General features: G+C 35.9%; 1 protein-coding gene across 2 annotated transcripts in view; it reads left to right on the forward strand.

Annotated features, from left to right (window-relative positions):
• The first annotated feature begins 4,439 nt into the window (after positions 1-4,439).
• Positions 4,440-19,486, forward strand: part of NBN (nibrin) — a 39,909-nt gene continuing 24,862 nt past the window's right edge. For both annotated transcript variants that reach the window (XM_012763197.3, XM_076005171.1), the window contains exons 1-7: positions 4,440-4,610; positions 6,116-6,249; positions 7,302-7,450; positions 7,914-8,073; positions 10,999-11,102; positions 15,631-15,748; positions 16,342-16,535. In XM_012763197.3, coding sequence (XP_012618651.2) covers positions 4,574-4,610; positions 6,116-6,249; positions 7,302-7,450; positions 7,914-8,073; positions 10,999-11,102; positions 15,631-15,748; positions 16,342-16,535 — 896 coding nt within the window. In that variant the 5' untranslated portion in view covers positions 4,440-4,573. The remainder of the gene's footprint in view (positions 4,611-6,115; positions 6,250-7,301; positions 7,451-7,913; positions 8,074-10,998; positions 11,103-15,630; positions 15,749-16,341; positions 16,536-19,486) is intronic.

Below are 19,486 nucleotides of genomic sequence, written 5' to 3' on the forward strand. Positions count from 1 at the left end.
TTGCTGTTAAGTCCCTGAAGATCTAGGAGGGTTTGTTTATAACAGAACAGAGGTAAGAGGAGATGCTAGCAAGCTACATGAAGCAGAGAGTAAGGAGCTGTAAGCAAACCAATTTACTACTGATCTCAAGCCCTATTTGCATCATTCCCCCTCTTTTTAGTTTTTCTGGGCTCTGATTATCAGACTTGTTTTGTTGCCAAGCAACAGATAGAAATCACAAGGTCTCAGTTTTCCCTTATCTGTCTGCCACTGCCATATCTCCTCCTGCTGATCAGACAGTAAATAGGGCTAAGTTATAGCGTAAGCCAGCTGGGCCTGATAAGGGAAGGAAGTGACTTCACCCTGGAGCAGCTGTTGGACCTAGCCAACATGTAACTGCGGAAACAAGGACAGTGCTTATGTGTCTGTATTCTGAGGATGCTGAGCAGGAGGTGAATGGAAAATAAATTTAGGTGAGGGAGAGTTTATTGATTTGGGAGCACTCTCCAGAGAGAGGGGATTTAACACCCTGGCAAGGATCCTGGGAAACATTGCTATCAGGTTTCCATCATGGCCCTTAGAAGCTTGAGGAAAAGTGGTATCCCACACTAAGAGAAGTAGAAATGTCAGATTTGCCACAGCAGATAGTGGAAGTCAGAATCAAAATGCTCAGAGGAGTAAGTATATTAGAGTGACTATGCCATGTAAGGCTGAAAACCCCACTAGATATCAAAGTTCCAATTCAGATGCTCCATTTATTCAAGTGACAAAGAATTCTCTGGTGAGAAGGGAACCAGCATCACTGAGAAGCTCAGTGGTATCTCTGCTCTGTAGTCATGGTTAATAATAAAAGATGCTGCTGCTATGGGATTGAGTTCATAGATTGTAATGAGGATAATAAAATCCTGAAATAATAGAGGCCAAATGGTGGCATTTAACCATCAGTAAGGTACAATTATCCTAATGTGGCAAGATTGGAGTGGCAGCCAGAGCTCTTGACCTAGAGAGAGCTTAAAGAATGGTTAATAGAATAAATCATCCCTATGGAGAAAGCCAGAAGCTAACCAATAGGGTACACTCAATCTACACAATGAAAAAGATATCAAGGATGGGTGACAGAAAACCCAGAGCAGCAGCCTCAAAAAAAAAGCCACAGTCTCTTACCCCGTTTACTGACTTGAGCCAGTTTACCAATCTGGACCCCACTGACAGATGGAGAGGCAGGAGGAAGGCCCCTGTAACACCATGGTGAGGAAAAGGAAGTCATATGGTAATGACTTCCCCCACCCCAGTCCTTCCCTTAAGGGACCTATAGCCATTCACTTGGAAAATCATACACTGACAAGAAGGGAATGCTCAAACATTTGAGGGCTGTTAGACATGATCATTATCAATACCCATGAACCCAAAATATTATGGCCCCCAGTTAAAGTGAAGGTATTTAGGAGCCAAATAGTTAACAAAGTCCTTGCCCAGGTCTGGCTTACAGAAGGTCCACTGAGCACACATACCTATATGGTGGTCATTTCCCTAGTTTCCAAATATATACTTGGAATGGACACACTTGTTTGTTAGTACAATACATCAGTTCCTTGGTCTAGAGGTAAGAACTATCAAAGTGGAAAAGGTCAACAGGGAGACTCTGATATTGCACAGCCATGATGGGAAATAAAATACAGTACAAGGGAATGATAGATGTTAGTGCCTTTTTTGCTTCCTTTCACATCTCCATTTAATCCACCACACTTGCCCTACGAAAGCCAAACAGTTCCTGGAGAATAAACAGACTGCTGTAACTCAACCAAGTAATAATCCCAATGAAAGCTGCTGTAGCAGATGCAAAATCCTTATAAGAACAGAGCAACATGACCTCAGGTAATGGTTTGTTAGGTAATTGATAATGATGAATGCTCTTTCCTAACCTTATCAGAAAGTAGAATACAAAAGTGTTCATATTCAAGTGGAATAAATAATAGAAAAAACTTACAGTGTTGCCCCAGCACTATATGTCTCTTCTTAATCTCTGTCAGAATACAGCCCTAAGAGACCTGAACTATCTAGACCAGGGGTCCTCAAACTTTTTAAACAGGGGGGCCAGTTCACTATCCCTCAGACCGTTGGAGGGCCGGACTATAGTTTTAAAAAAAAACTATAAACAAATTCCTAAGCATACTGCACATATCTTATTTTGAAGTAAAAAAAAACAAATGGGCAAAAACACCCGCATGTGGCCTGCTGTCCATGTAGTTTGAGGACGCCTGATCTAGACATTCCACAGAACATCCCACTGGTCTACTACATTGATGGAACCATGCTAATGAATTGGATGAGCAAGAATTGGCAAACATGTTGGGGGCCTTGGTGAGATATGTATACTCCAAAATATTCCTACACATTATTGAGAATACACTGTAAGAGTGAAATTTAGGAATTTTATGATCCAGGGCAGACTTTTTTGTGTTTGGTTAAAGAAAGATCTGCCTATTTTTCAATCATGTTTTCTTCTAAAATATTTATTATTTTACTTTCATATTTAGATTATGATCAATATAGTATTGATTTTTATATCTGTGTGAGGTAGAGGGTCAGCCTTCATTTATTATTTAATGTTAACTAGTATTCCCAGAATCATTTATTGGGAGGGGGGACTTTATTACTCTGTAGTATCATCTTTGAAAAATTAAATTACCCTATGTCCACTTTTTTAGGTTCCTCTATTCTGACCCATGTGCCCATTTTCTATCTTTGTGCCAACAGAACACTGACTTAATATTATAACTTTATAATAGACCTTGATATTTGGTAGTTTAAGTACTCCAGCTTTGTTATTCAAAATGGCATTGGCTATTCTAGGCCTTTGCATTTCCACATAGATTTAGAGTCTGCTTATCAATTTCCTCTGGAAAAAAGCATTTGAGACATTGAAGTTACATTGAATTAATAGATCAATTTTGGGAGAAATGACAACAATCTAAGAACATGGTATATTATCCTTGCATTTATTTAGGACTTCTAAAAATTGCTGTCAATAATTTTTTTAGTCAATAATGTTTTATATCACATATTTTGATAGGTTTATTACTATGTTTATTACTATTATTAATTTGATGATTTGATACTATCATAATTATCTCTTATACAAGTCATTTTCTATTTTTCTAGAATAAAGGTACATAATTAAATTTTATATCTAGACATATCCAGTGACCTTATTAAATTCACTTATTAATTAAAATAATTTGCCAATAGATTCTTTTATATTTTCAATATATGCACATCATGTCATTTGTGAATAGTAACAGTGTTATTTCTATTTCATTTGTGAATAGTAACAGTGTTATTTATTCCCTTTCAATATATATGTCTTTTGTTTCCTTTATTGCATTAGCTATAGCGTCCAATATTATGTCCTCGTTTCATTACTGATGTTATGGGGAAATGTCCAATAATTTACCTTAAGTATAATTTAAGCTGTAGTTTTTTCATAAATGTCCTTTATCAGATCAAGGATGTTCTCATCATTTCCTACTTTGCAGAGGGTTTTTTTTTTATCATCAATAAGGGCTGAATTTTATCAAAGTTTTAGCAACTATTCAAATGATCATATGATTTTTCTCCCTTTTTAAAAATTATTCTGGTGAATTACATTGACTCCTTACCCCAAAATGTTAACCCACACTTCTGTTTCTGGAATAAACCCAACTTAGTCATAATTATTCTTTTTATAATACCACTCCGTTCAATTTGCTAATGTTGTGTTTAGGATTTGTGCATCTACATTTATAACAGAAATTGTTAGCCAGCCTTTTAAATTGACTTTTGTCCTATTACAGAATGCCTTTGAAAACTAGAAATTATATGATCAGAAGTGTGCTCTCAGATGTTTATGTGGCAGTGTGCAGGACATAGAATAGACTACTGTGGGAAGCAGGTAGTGAGGGACTAGGAGGCTACTGGAGTATTTAAGGAGAGCTTGAACCAGTCTGGGACCAGTGGAAATAAAAAGGAGAGGGCGACTGTCTGGTATTTAACATGTGATTACATGAAAGTGTAACATTATAAAATATTGAAGATAGGGAAATTTGATTTGGACTTGGAAAAGCGTAAAAATAATGAGTTGACTTTGGGGTGAAATCCTTATCTTCACCATTATTATCACCATCAGTAGGATGCATGCAAAGGAAAGACTGCGGTTTAAGAAATTGCAAAGGCATGGGACTACCTAACTGCTCAATATTTTAACGTTTTTAATTACAAGCTTTCCTTATGCTGTTTTGAAGTTAACTTTTAAAATTCTTTACATTAACAATAAGAAAAAGTAGGTAATGTTACATTCAGCGAACACCTTGAAAAGGGATCCGTACTTCATACCCTTCCAATACCTTTCAAGACAGCACATTTCAATACAGATTGCTCTGTTCCTTTCCCAACCAGCAGGTGGCGCCCAAGCGCCCAAGCCGCACTCCCGCCTCTTCCCTCGGTTTCCAACGCAGCTCGCGTTGCTCCCGGGAGCGCGCACGTCCCGCAGCCCACGCCGGTCGATCGCAGGCGCCGTGGCCGCGCTCGTCGGCCGGGGTCCTGGGGAGCCGGACCAATGTGGAAGCTGGTCCCAGCTGCGGGCCCGGACCGAGGTAAAGGCGGAAGGGAAGCCTTGGGGCCGGTGTTCCTGGGAACGACGGCCGAGGGGGGGGCCCGCGCGCGACGCCTCCTGCGCCGCCTCCGTTCCCGCCCCGGGAGGCTGCGGGAGCGAATGCGAAAGCTGCGAGGCTGGAGCCCGGGAAGGGCGCGCTCCTCCCGGCGGCGGCGGCGGCGAGCCGGGCTGGGGGCGGAGTGCGCGACGGGCGGCGGCTGCGGGCGGGTCCCCGCCGCCTGGTTCCCCGCGGTCGGCTCCAGCCCGGGCTCGCGTGCTCTGGGGAAGTGAGCCCTGGCTGCGGACCTGCTGGGACAGCTGGTCTTGGGGGACACCGCAGTCAGCGGAGGGTCTCCCGGGCCAGGCGGCGCGGTGGCAGCAGATGGCTGGGGCGTGTTGTTTTGGTGAAGAACCACGTGGTGGTTTGGGTATACGCAACCAGGGGAACGATTACTTTCAGTTTTGTTTCAGACTTTTAATGTGAGGTGGTCAGAACAAGTGAAAAAGTAGGGTTTTTTTTTTTTTCTCTGCATTTGCAGCAGTGGAACGTGGTTGTCATAGGTTAATTTGTTTCGTGTGAGTGGTCATTATTAGTTGATAGAAGGGTAAGCAGGTGTACTATGAGTGGGGTCTTGTCCTCGGGAAGTTGACATTAGGATTGGAAAAGAGATCTATGTAGAGACTAAACGGACTGATATTGTAAGGGAGCATGAATAGGGCCAGACGAAATTAAAAGGACTCATGCAAGCATCCCTGTGGACCTGGCTTTCTTGGACTCCTTCCTACCTACCTGGTTATGCCCTTATGATCGCTGCACCACTCCGGTAATGAAACCTCATGCTACCAGACTGACCTCCACGTATCTCCTGCATATAGGCTGTTACTCCTACAGTTTGTGATTTACAACAGTTTTTTTTTAAGAACTGATAACCATTTCCCACTGATGTTAAATGCTATCTTTAACATGAAAACAAAATTCCAAAAACTATACACTTGCATTTAGTCTGGACGTTATTGCATTGGTCTGTATTGTTTACTCCTGGTCCATCACCATACTTTTTAACAACTATAGTTTTATGGCATATTTTGCCATCTAGGAGGGCAAGTTCCCATAATATTACAAATTTTTCTTGACTGTTTTTTTTTTTACATAGTTTCCCAATGAATTTTTGAATTTGTTTAAGTTCCAAACATACTATTATGATTTTGTTTGGTAATACATTCAGTTTATAGGTTACTTTGGGGAAGTATTGACTCTTTTCAGTATTGCTTTTGCTTTACAAAAATTATATCTCTTTCCATCTACTTAATTTTTTTATCCTTCAGTGAGGCTGTACTAGAAAACACAAATTTGACTTATAAAAAGTTGGTTAACATTTGAATAGCAAAATATAAATGTTTTATTTATCATCATACCTATATCACATATGTATATGTGCATGTATTACATGTACACGTGTATGTATCCACTAATTTACCTTTTTTTTTAAAAAAAATTTGTTTTAGGAGAACCATACAGACTTTTGACTGGTGTTGAGTACATTGTTGGAAGGAAAAACTGTGCCATTCTAGTTGAAAATGATCAGTCAATCAGTAGAAATCATGCTGTGTTAACTGCTAACTTTTCTGTCACCAACCTGGTATGTTACTCATTTTATTTCACTAACTTTCAGTGAGGGGGTTGAAATCTCAGAAGGTTATCTTGTTGCATATAGTGGGAGCGTTTATAGTGACTTTTCATAAAGCTGTTTAGATTTTATTTTGAAACTTGAAGTTTCAGTATTGTACTCTTTGTTTTAGTGATGTAGAAACTCAGAGGAAGTAGGACATATTTATTTTTATTTACTTAACTGGCATTTATTGAGTGTTTACTCTGTGCCAGTCACTGTGCCAAGCTTGGGAATAGAGGAGTGTAGAGCAGTAGATCCTCATGACTACTGCTTTTGAAGAGGTTATGTAGCTGTGTGGACACAGACATTTCTCATATAAGTTTTTGCAGTGGAAATTAATGTTTCACTAGGGAAAAGATCTGTTGCTTACTTATGCCCCACAGCTCCTTTGAATGGTTTTGAGTTTGTTTTAACCACAACCATGGGTGATAAATATGATAAAAATATATATGCTCATGATAATACTAGTGGTAATAAGAAAGAAAAGTTATTATTTTGAGCAAAGATTACATATATGCAAATGCTGTATTTGTTCAGTTATTTAGGTTTAGTGTCTATTCTTTTAGGTATAGAAAAACATTGTTGAAATTCCACAGAAAAAGTAAAATTGTTACTGTAAGTCAGAAATTCTGGCCTTTCACTCCTTATTCTCATTGGACCAGTTTTCACAATATGATTTCGATAATGAAAAAAAATCAGGAATGAAGTTGTCATTTTATACATGAAACAGACTATATACCAAAGCAAGAAATTCACAACTGTGTGAAATTGAAGGGTCAGGAAAATTCCCACTGACTTACAGAAATAAAATTTGTTCAGGGAATTAAGAAATTTCCCTAAGAGGAAATATTCATTGCTAGTTGAGTGATCATTCTCTAAAGGCAACCAAAGCAGTAACCTGCTGTGCTGGGAGGTTAGCCACCTATCTGTTGCCCAATCAAAAAGTTATCGACTTTTTCTGTTGAAACCTTTTTCCCTGGGAATTAAATGTAATAAGTGTTACTTATTTGCTGATTTTTCAGAGTCAAACGGATGAAATTCCTATATTGACAATAAAAGATAATTCCAAGTATGGTACCTTCATTAATGAGGAAAAAATGCAGAATGGCCTTTCTCAAACTTTGAAGACAGGAGATAGAATTACGTTTGGAGTGTTTGAAAGTAAATTCAGGTAAGATGTTTTAAAATTGATACTAAAGAATGGGCAGCTTTGTTTCATACCAAAAAAATTTTGAAGGAAAAAGGTGTTTAGAGATAATAATTGAAAACAATTCCTACTTAGCACGGTGGTGGACTTTGTGCCACATGTGGTTAATGTGTTTGTCAATCATAGATAGTGAATTAGAGTTTGAGTGGGCCCTGAGAGTTTTGATGGGAGCTATATATGTTCATTCCTCATAGATTAAAGTACAATGTTAACTTTTGATCAATGCTTTTTCTTCAGTGGGACTCAAGACTTAAGAATTGATAATTTCATAGGTTAGAATGTAATAATACATAAAATACATAGTAATCCATAAAAATTAAGATTAACATAAAAAGCTATGATGTGAGCTTAAAGTTTCAAAGTACTATAAATTGCCATTTCTTTAATTATGATAATATAACTTTATGTGACTTATTCTCATTTTCAGAGTAGAGTATGAGCCTTTGGTTGCATGCTCTTCTTGTTTAGATGTCTCTGGGAAAACTGCTTTAAATCAAGCTATATTGCAACTTGGAGGAATTACTGTAAACAATTGGACAGAAGAATGTACTCATCTTGTCATGATATCAGTTAAAGTTACCATTAAAGTAGGTTGAATGTCTTGTTATTATGGTAAAATAAGTTCTATCAATTTAAGCTTAGTCATTGAGTAACCATACGTAGACTTTTTAAAAAATTTACTTTAAAACCTATTAGAACTGTTAGTTGCAGATTTTTATGTACCCCTTCCGTGTCTTTATATACCATTTAGGCTTTAATGGCTTTTAGATAACCTGTTTATTATCTGAGATAAACAGAGCATGTAAAATTAGATCTTAGATTTTGATTTAGCATTTTAGAAAATGATTGCTGATATCCTTTCACGAAGAAGTTTATTACAGAGCATAGTTTATGTTTTCAGTCTAAAAGCAAAGCAACTGGAGATTAACTGCCAGTCTTCAAAGTTAGCATCTCATGTCTCTTCTATCAAGTTGTCTTCCTCTAGTCTCTGGTACCCTATCATGAACTCATGCTCTCTTATGTAATATTTATTTGATTTAAGGTCCTAATCACAAAGACTTTTAAGTTCTTATACTTTAAGATTACCTTAATGTATTTTTATAACCTAGAGATATGTAGATAAATACCTTTAGAAGATGCTGACTATTCATTAAAGCAGTAATATATTTTGATATATTTTCAGATTTTGCATCTTCATCAGATTTGGTTATATTCAAAGCTAATTGAAGAATGGCGTTGGGAGGTGATTCATCTCCTTTTAAATAGGTTGACTGTAGATCTGTGGTATTATTTTAGGTTAATATCTATAGTAAAAATAACAAGTATTTAGATTCCTTTATTGGATAATATAAAAATTTTTTTAGTATTTAATATAGTCAATTAAATTAGAGTATGTGTGTTATAACTAAAGAGGTGTCATGAAGAAAGACTTGCTACTTGGATAGATCCTCAAGTTAAACTTGCATCTTGATGGGGTTATCTCTGATCAAAGATTTTTTTCATCTTTGCAAGTTTATGAAGTTGATTTTATAAACTCAGTAGCATGATTAGCCTCCAGAGTACTATGTTATGTTGATAAATCCACAGATAGTAGGTTTATAAATAATAATGTTCATTAGTTTACAGTAGGGATATACGTTTAGAGTGACAAGGATATTTAAATGTGGTTTCCAGCACAGTTCCCTTTAAGATAGTAAAGTACCTAAGAAATGGAGTAGGTAATCATATGTTTGCTTGGTAGGTCTGAAATAAGATCAAAGGCAGTCGAATCATCTTCAGAGGTACTTTTCTGAGTTTGTGACAGAAATGGACACTATTCTAGTGCCTGGGATACTAATGGCCACCTTGTGGATCTCTCCATTAGAGATACCAACATGGTTTACAGAATAATTCCTCTTCAATATTTCTGACCAGTCATGTGCCAAAAAAGAAAACCTCCTCATACTATTTTTTGATAAATTTTCCAAAAGTACAGGTTAGCTTATGTTTTTAAAATTGTTGATTATTAGAACCAAAAGGGAAATTAAAGAACATTCGATTTAACTTTTATTTTTTGTTTTTGTTTTTTGAGTTTTTTAAATTTAAAAATATTAGCGGGATATAAATGTTTTTGTTACATGGATAGCTTTTATAATGCTTAAGTCAGGGCTGTCACCTGAATAGTGTTCACTGTACTTGATAATTAGGATTTTAACCCTTCCCTCTCTCCCCTTCCCCCTTCTTGATTTCCAATGACCTTTGCATCTCTCTGTTACCATGAGTGTCCATTGATTCATTCCCAGTTATTACAGAGTACATGTGGTATTTGTTTTTCCATTCCTGAGATACGTCACTTAGGATAATGGTCTCCATTTCTATCTGAATTGCTGCAAAAGACATTATTTCATTCCTTTTTTTGCCAGAGTAATACTCCATGGTATGTATGTGTATACACACACACACACACACACACACACACACACACACCACATTTTGTTAATCCACTCCTGAGTTGATGGGTACTTGAGTTGATTCCACATCTTTGCAATTGTGAATTGTTCTGCAATAAACATTTGAATGCGGGTATCTTTTTGATAAAATGACATATTTTTTGAAGAACAAACTGAGGCATGGAGCAATTAAATAATTTTCCCCAAAGTCACAGGTGTTAGAATTTACTCAGTCCAGTGTTGAATTGCACATTACTACTTCATGCTGGGAGTTAATTATTTCATTCACTTTAGAGGTTGGTGTCTTTCAGTTTCCATTTTTGAGATCGACACCTTAAATCTTCTTGCTCCTATTTAGGCAATACCCTGTGTTATTAAAAGCATACATATAAACTTGTTAGTTGGATTCATTCCTACAATTAATGCTTCATTATTTTCATTTTCATTGTCCACTATGACATTTTCTAATTTTTGTCAGATTTTTTGATGTGTCTTACTTGAGGCTTATAGCTTAATTCACATGTTAGTTGAAGGTTCTTTTTTTCTCCCTTCTTATCTGTATGTATTTATTTTGAGCTTTTATTTAACTCTAGTTATTCTTTTGTTTACTTTCTTGAAAGGGCTTTATTGCATAGTTATAATCTTTGTGAAAGGCATTCAGGCTAAAAAGCTCTCTCTGGTCTTTATCTCTTGATACTGTCTTCTCTACAGCAGATATGTTACACTTCCTCAATTCTAAGGTATACTTTTAACATTTTAATGTTTTTGAAATTGGAATGCATTTTAAAAACTGATTTTATTTTATGTTCTACTCTCATTAAGCAGTTTTTAAGTTAATATTGTAATTGGTGGTTTTTTTATAATTGACTGATTATAAGGTGATTGGTGTTCTAAAACTAAGCTGTGACCAAATATTGACTTCTATTTATATATTTTATATATTGTCACTCCTTTATAAATTTATAGAGATGGGGAAAAAAAAAACCCAGTATAGAACAGTCTCTTTGTAGTTTATAACTTAAAATATTTCTTTAAAATAGCAGGGATATAAGTATGTATATTCACGTGTTTTATTCATTTTAGACAATATGTGCACTCATTTGTGGACGTCCAATTGTAAAGCCAGAATATTTTACTGAATTTCTCAAAGCAGTTCAGTCCAAGAAGCAGCTTCCACAAATTGAAAGGTATGTTATGTATTTCAAATATAATAAGATATGATATATTTAGGTTAATTCTCCCTCAATGATTATTTCAAGATGTAATGGTTGCTCTGTTATAGTTCAGGTTGTTAATGGAATTTTTTTTGTTCAAATGTAAAGAAAGCATTCCCCAAAATCTTTGTTAGTCCTTTCTTATTTCTGTGAAACAAATGTTAAAATATGTGCTAATATTTAAAGAAAAAAAATCGAAAGACAGTAAATGGCACTGTGGGCACTGAAGTGTGATCGAAAGAGCACATGTGCCAGTGCCAGACATCATGTGAGAGGTACCTCTGGAATTGTGTGGTGCAGCAGCTCCTCCACTATGTGCAGGGGCCACATAGTCCTGGGGCAAGTTATTAACAGCATGTGGCATTGGGAATGGAGCTCATTTCTTCTGAGCTTCAGTTACCGCATGTTCCTTAAAAGGGCTATATATGCAAAGCCACCCCCAAATGCCAAAGGAGCCAAGAAACCAAAGAAGGAGGCAGACAAATCCAGTTTATCAGTACAGGATGATTTATTAGGGGAACTTACTGACAAAAGCAGATTCTTGGGCAGGCACAAGACAGGTAGATCTCCACACTGCAACCTTCCAGACCCAGGGCTTAAGTCTTGGGGAAAAAATATACATCCTGTAGAAGGAATGTGTAGGTGGCTATGGGCATCACAGCCTATGATTTCTGCAACAACATCATGGGCTGTTTTGGAGGAAAGGCGAAACTTAAAATGAATAGGTGCTTCTTCATAAAGAGTGATACATTACTATCAATCAACTGGACATTTTGGATGCATTCCTGTACTGGGTGTTAGTCAAGTGAAGTAGCATTTAAACAAATAAAGTCACTCTTGTTCTCACACCTCATTTCAAAAATGAGACTAATTCCTGTCTAGCTAAGTTATTTTAAGTATTAGTAATGCAGTCATGTGTTTCTTAACAATGGGTACGCAGTCATAGAAATGCATTCTTATGTGATTTTGTCCTCGTGCAAAAATCAGTGTATTTACATGAACCTACATGATATCGCCTGCTACATACCTTGGCTACATGTGGTAGCCTTTTGTTCCTAGGCAGCAAACCTACACAGCATGTTTCTGTATTAAATACTATAGGCAGTTGTAACATGATGGTAAGTATTTGTGTTTTTAAACATAGAAAAGGCACAGTAAAAATATGAGACCATAATCTCATGGGACCACTGTCATATATGCAGTCCGTCATTGACCGAAATGTTAGGTGGTGCATGACTTTTTATAAAATCCGAGCACATTGGCTGGTATGGGAACAAGTGCTTGTTAAAAGAAATGTTTACTGTTGCTAGTTGCAACAGTATCTGGGAAAATTCATAATAGCTTTATTATTTTGTTTTACTTTTTTTTTTGATGCTTTGCCAAATTTGTGAGCCACTAGACTAAAAGATCTATCTGTATATTTTGTGTAGTGAAACTTTGAGATGATATAAATTATAGTTGAGGAGAAAGATACGTGGGGTTTTTTTTGTTTTTGTTCTGGATTGCAGGTTAAAATGCTGAGGGTTTTAAATTGGTGGATGTTTTAGTCAATTTAATAGCATGAGAACTTTCTTATCTAAGATACATGTCAGTAGATTATAGTCTACATGGTATCTTGTCTATGTCGGACAATTTTGAATATTTGAGATTTAAAAAATTAAAATGTTATTCAAGTTAGGACTGATTTTAAACTGTTATAAGATATTTTGCTTAATGCAGGAGTTTTTTAGGACTATTTATACCTGATAATAGGTGCCTGCTTTTAAAGTAATCAAAAATCAGGTTTATCTCTTCATTTATCATTTTCATCTAGAAAGCTTTTCGTAGTTTATACCATGGTTAACAGGTAATATGATATTTTTGGGCTCTGGAAAAAGATCCTCAGATTTTAAAATACATGCTTCTTAACCTTTTTCGAGTCCATGACCCCTATGAGAATATGAAAGCACTGATCTCTTCTCAGGAAATTTCACGTACATACTACAAACTTGCAGAGTATTTCAGTAGAATACATTTTCCTTTGAAGCCTCTTCATGAACTTTCCTGGGCGAGTCCATAAATCCGGTAAATAATGACCGTTGCTACAGGTAATAAACTACTGTTAGTTCTAGATAACTTGAGGATAGTGATAAACTACTGTTAGTTCTAGATAGCTTGAGGATCGAGAGGTCTGACAGGTTATCACTACTGGTGATTTATTGTCTTAGAGTTTTTAGAATTAGTCATTGATTCCTCCTTCTATTAAGATTTTCAGATGTTTAATGTTTAATCTGGGTCCACTTTTGACTAAGTTAAGCATAATTTCTTTCTAGCTTCAGTTTTTGACTATTAATGTGGATAACTATAACAAAACATCTCTACTATAATAAAATATCTCTGCTGTAAGATTGTTGAATAACTCCTAATTCAATGTAACTAGGAAAGGTTTATTATTAATACATAAGCCCATATTTGATGATGGCAATTGATAATCAAATTTTTAATATTATTTTAATATATGTAGTCATTTGGCTTAATAGAATCCTGGGCCTTATCTGGATACATTTTGATACACTTGTTGAAAACTTATGTGACCGAATATTTGATTATTAATAGAAAAAAAGGATTCAACTCTAAAACACTAACTAGTAGTAGGAAAGAGTTACACAAGGGATATGAATTAAACGTGGCGACTCTTTTAAGTGCATAAATACCTCCTTTGTTAGTTCCGAAAAAGCATGATCACTAGTCCTGGACTTAAATGAGGAGGCATACTATATTTTTACCCAACAAAAAGTACAGTCTTATTTAATGCAACTAGATCTATATCTTTGCACTGTTACCCAAGAAAGAAGTTCAAACAATTATAGTTTCATGTACCTGCCATGGTTTGTGATATCTCATTTTCCTAAATTGTCATCAAAGTAGATAAAGTCATTTTTAGAAGATTCCATTTAAAAGGAGTGTTTAATTTTGATAATCTGTACTCTAATAGAGGAAATTTATTAAAATATTCTCTACATCTAAATGTAAGGAAATTATCCACTAGAACAGGCGCATCCTCAAACTACAGCCCGCGGGCCACATGTGGGTGTTTTTGCCCATTTGTTTTTTTACTTCAAAATAAGATATGTGCAGTGTGCACAGGAATTTGTTCATAGTTTTTTTTAAACTATAATCCGGCCCTCCAACGGTCTGAGGGACAGGGAACTGGCCCCCTGTTTAAAAAGTTCGAGGACCCCTGCCCTAGAAAGAGGGGGAATTGGCTTTTATTCGAATTTTTGCAAATCTCTCATATTAGGAGGTGCTCTCTTAATTCATTTCAAACAACAGGTATTGTTTTAGAGAGATAACCGTTGGAAGTGGGGAGTCCTCTGTGGACCCGTTGCATTCATAAACAACTTGCTGGATGTGCCAAGAATGCAAGGCCCTGACCGTCCTTTCCGTAGGCCGTTTCTCAAGGTTATGTTTGCAGTCAGAAACCTTGAGGGATGAAGTGATAATCTCCCTCCTGTGACAAGAAACAGGCTTGTGTATAATTTATTATAAAACTGGAGGATTCCCAAGTTCAGTGTTTCTCTTTCCTGCAACGCTGTGTACACTTTATGTACCTTCTGCATCTTCCCCATGAGACTTGGTCAGGGAGGAGACCTGCAGCAAACGTACTGAGGCCCATGCCACTTGCTTTGTCTCTGACCTAGGAGTTTCTGTCTTCTGCCAGTAATTTTTGAAATGGGAACAGGTTGACTTATTAGCCTGTAATCAAATTTCAGACCCATTAGCCTGAAACAATCCAAATAAATGAAAGCTTGAAAATTTAGGAAGCTTATGCAGATAACCTTATATAATCAGTTAAAATCCAAGGCAAAAAATTTAGCACATACTAGTAATTTTTTTTTTTTTTTTTTTTAGATAGAACCTCATATTTGCAAGTTGTGGGTGTCAATGTAGTCTGGCCTTTTAGAGATCAGCAAATAAAGGACTATAGTAAGTGGTTCTAGAAATCATGATCCTATGTCTGCAGGACTAATGAAATAAACAGCTGTCTAGATATTGGGCAAATAAATACTTGTGGCTTGCAGACAGTTTTTATGGCCAGAATTATACATGGTTTCAGAAAAATTCTATATTTCAAAAATCTTGGTACAGAGGTGAACGTGATGTAGGTTAGATGAAATTTATTGAAGATCATAGAAAAAAACTTGATCTTTATGGATGATGTCTCTCTCAATCTGTCATAAATCACGTGTATATTTAAAATGCATCTTCTTTGGATTATTTATTTTGCGAAAATAAAGACCAATTCTAGCTATTATATTGTCACCTGCCACCATATTTCTAGAAAAAGCATTAAGACACTTTTGGTCATTTTGTACCAGATGAAACTCTTACTTTTTTAAAAAGTATACCCTAATGGTATTATAGAAATTAAGGCTTTCTAGTATCAGATACTCACCCATTTACAAATTTAACAGTAAACATACAGAGTGGTATATAATTAGAATATATTTTATTATTACAGTTTTTACCCACCTCTTGATGAACCATCTATTAGAAGTAAAAATATTGATCTGTCAGGACAACAGGAAAGAAAACAAATATTCAAAGGGAAAACGTTTGTATTTTTGAATGCCAAACAGGTAATTGTTACAAGCTAAATTTTCCTAAAGAAAACATTACAAACTAAGATATGTTATTACTCATATCAATAGTTGTTAATGTATTTCATTTGGGGATTTTGTATAAAAGTGTGAAGTAGAATAAAAAACTGCTCAAGCACCAGAATCTGCCTGGATGATGTATGTGATTATAATATTTCTTAATATCTGTTAGTTGGCCTATTAAGTTTATATAGATATGTAAGGGGGGAGACAGAAAACTTTAAGTTTGAAATTGTTCATTTTGTAAACTTCTATTGAATGTGTTCTGTGTGCTGAAATGAGGGTTCCAAGAATCTATGTTGTAGTGGGGAAATCGTGCAGGTAAGGCCACAGTTAGGTACCGTGTGGTTAGTGTGATGAGGAACTGTAGACAGCATAACAATTCCAGGGCTGCACAGATACCTGCCAAACTAGGGATTTTCTCAAAGTGCAGGTTCAAATTGCCCACTTAAGAAGTAGAACCAATTCTAATTTGATTGTTTCTATTTTAATTCCCAAGTTAAAGTCTCTTACATAATAATAATCTTCTTAAGAAATTACTACATTTTAAAAATGTTTCTTTCCATTTTTAGTATAAGAAGTTAAGTTCAGCAGTTGTTTTTGGAGGTGGAGAAGCTAGGTTGATAACAGAAGAAAATGAAGAAGAAGATAGTTTCTTTTCAACTCCTGGAACTTGTGTTGTTGAAATAGGAACAACAAACTCACAGACCTTAATTCCTGATTCTCAGAAAAAATGGATTCAATCAATAATGGATATGCTCCAAAGGTACAGAATAATTTTTTATTAGTAAAATAATTGCAAGTGGGAGATTTAATATTTAACTTTTTCTATTACACTTAACAATGTAAAAGTAGATGTTATTATCAAAGTTTATTATGTGGTATATTTGAAAATCAACTATGACTTGGTATGCTAGAAATAGAATATCTTTGGGGTTGGGCACAGTGGCTCATGACTGTAATCATAGCACTGGGAAGCTGAGGTGGGAGGATTGCTTGAGGTCAGGAGTTCGAGGCCAGCCTGGGCAACATAGTGAGACCCCCTTTCTACAAAAAAAATTTTAAAATTAGCTGTGTATGATGACGTGTACACCTGTTGGGAGGTGGGAGGCTGAGGCAAGAGGATCGCTTGAGCCCAGGACTTGGAGGTTACAGTGAGCTTTGATCACACTACTGCATTCCAACCTGGGTAACAGAAGAGCAAGACCCTGTCTCTAAGAAAAAGTTAAAATTTAAACTTAAAAAAAGAAATAGGATATTTTGTATCTGTGCCAATTTTATTTAAGTATTTATGCATTTTTTTGTTACTGTAATAGAATTTGTAGAATTTGCCTCTCTAAATTAATATAATAGTATTTTTTCTGTAGATTATGTTGCAGCTAAGAGGGTTAAAACTCAAAAATAAAGTTTTTTCTGCAATTGCCCAGGAGTGAAATGTATTTGCCGTTTGATAATTATTATCCATTAAAAATGCATATAAAACTATCTGTTCCTCTTATATAGGATATTAGGGGAAAGCAGGAAAAAAAATCAGGTATCTTAGAATGGTGTTTGTATTGGGGAGGGAGACTGTAGAAGAGCTAAGTCAAGGATTTTTTTCCTTAGACCTTTATTGGCATTAATAATCTTAGCATTGGTGAAGCCAAAAAATACTGTACAAGTATCGAGCTTGGCCATCTTTTGATCAAATTTCAGTTTACTTAGCAAAAAGTAGGTGGGATCTAAAGTGTTAATATGCCTGAAAAGTCCATAGCCAACCTGCTACAAAAGATTCATTTTCTTCTGTCTCACTAGTCCTTCTGACCATGGAGATTGGTTTGGTTTGTTTTTTTTTTAATCTCTTCTTATGGGCTTGCTGAAATAAAAAGTAAAATTTCAGCCATCTGTCCTATAAATATTCTACTTAATGGAGATGTTTTAACTGCTATAGAAAATCCTTATGCTTCTGATACCTCTTTTTTTTCTTTCTTGCTGTCTATTTTGTACCAACTGTGTCCTCCAGAGCAAAGTTGAATAGAAGTGGGGGTAGTGGCCACACTCATCTTACTATTGACTTTAAAAGAAATACTTCCAATGTTTCCCCAATTAGGGTGGTATAATTTCTGTATAGCATTATTATAAATATGTATTAACAATGTTTTTTTTTTTTTTTTGAGACAGAGTCTCGCTTTGTTGCCCAGGCTAGAGTGAGTGCCGTGGCGTCAGCCTAGCTCACAGCAACCTCAAACTCCTGGGCTCGAGTGATCCTTCTGCCTCAGCCTCCCGGGTAGCTGGGACTACAGGCATGCGCCACCATGCCCGGCTAATTTTTTATATATATATCAGTTGGCCAATTAATTTCTTTCTATTTATAGTAGAGACGGGGTCTCGCTCTTGCTCAGGCTGGTTTTGAACTCCTGACCTTGAGCAATCCGCCCGCATCGGCCTCCCAAGAGCTAGGATTACAGGCGTGAGCCACAGCGCCCGGCCTAACAATGTTTTTATTTTATGTAGCCAGTCATTATAACTAATTCGCATAGTATAATTTACAGTTTCAAAAAAGTTAGTAGGGTAATAAAATATCGATTTTGAATTGCTTGGATTATAGATAGGTATATGTGATCACTTGATGATAATGCTTTTTAAAATCTGATATTTTTAAGTCCAATATTTTTGTAATTGCACATGTAGTTGAATCCTATTTAAGTAAACTCAGTACACAGGAAAAACAAGTCAAGCATTTGAAAAAGACTTTTTAAACTAATATAACCACTTAAAATATCTTTATGAGTATTAAAAGGTATTTTATAGCTCTTTGTTAAAATTTGAGTGTAATTTCTATATAGCATTATTATTAAATTATATTAAGTTATCTTTATTTTATAAAATCAAGTCATTCACATTACAGAACAACAAAAAAATAGGTTTGCCATAAGATTGTTTTAATATGGAGATACCTTAATACACGTAAATTTGGTATGATGATTTGATTTACTAAATGTAAAGTTTATAACATATAGATATAGCTTATGTATAGTTCTCTGTACTTCTTTCTTCCCCTTTCTCCTCTTTTTATTTTTCTCTCTTTAAAGTTTTATCTTAGGGTCATAATAACCATAGATTTGTTTATAAAAGCATGTTTTTTCTTTTTGTGTTTTTTTGAGACAGTGTCTCACTCTGTCACTCAGACTAAACATAGCTCACTGCCACCTCTAACTCCTGAGTTCAGGTGATCCTCCTGCCTCAAGCTCCTGAGTAGGTGGGATTACAGGCATGACTCACCTCGCCCAGCTAAATTTATTTTTTTGTAGTGATGGGGTCTTGCTCTTGCTCAGGCTGGCCTTGAACTCCTGACCTCAAGTGATCTTCCTTCCTTGGCCCTTCAAAGTGCTGGGATTACAAACATGAGCTACCACACCCAGCCAAAAGCCTGTTTTGTTGTATCTGAGTATTACTGTTTTCTTCTTATTCTGAAAATCATTGAATTTTAGTACTGGAAAGATCCATATTCTCTACTCTAGCCCTTACTTTATAGATAAAGTTAGCTGAGTTACTAAAAGGTGGTGGATTTGCCCAGTGTAACGGTGCCCCAGTGAGTAAGCCAGCACTCTGTGTATTTGGAATTCTGTCCACACCATAAAACTGTGATATCTCTTTGGGTGAGGGAAAAAGGTTGATTTAGCTTGATGTCCTCTTGATAAAAGTTGCTAGTTTTAATATGCTGTCATGCTTAAACTG

This window comes from Microcebus murinus, chromosome 7 (genome assembly GCF_040939455.1).
Source record: "Microcebus murinus isolate Inina chromosome 7, M.murinus_Inina_mat1.0, whole genome shotgun sequence".
Lineage (NCBI taxonomy): Eukaryota > Metazoa > Chordata > Mammalia > Primates > Cheirogaleidae > Microcebus > Microcebus murinus.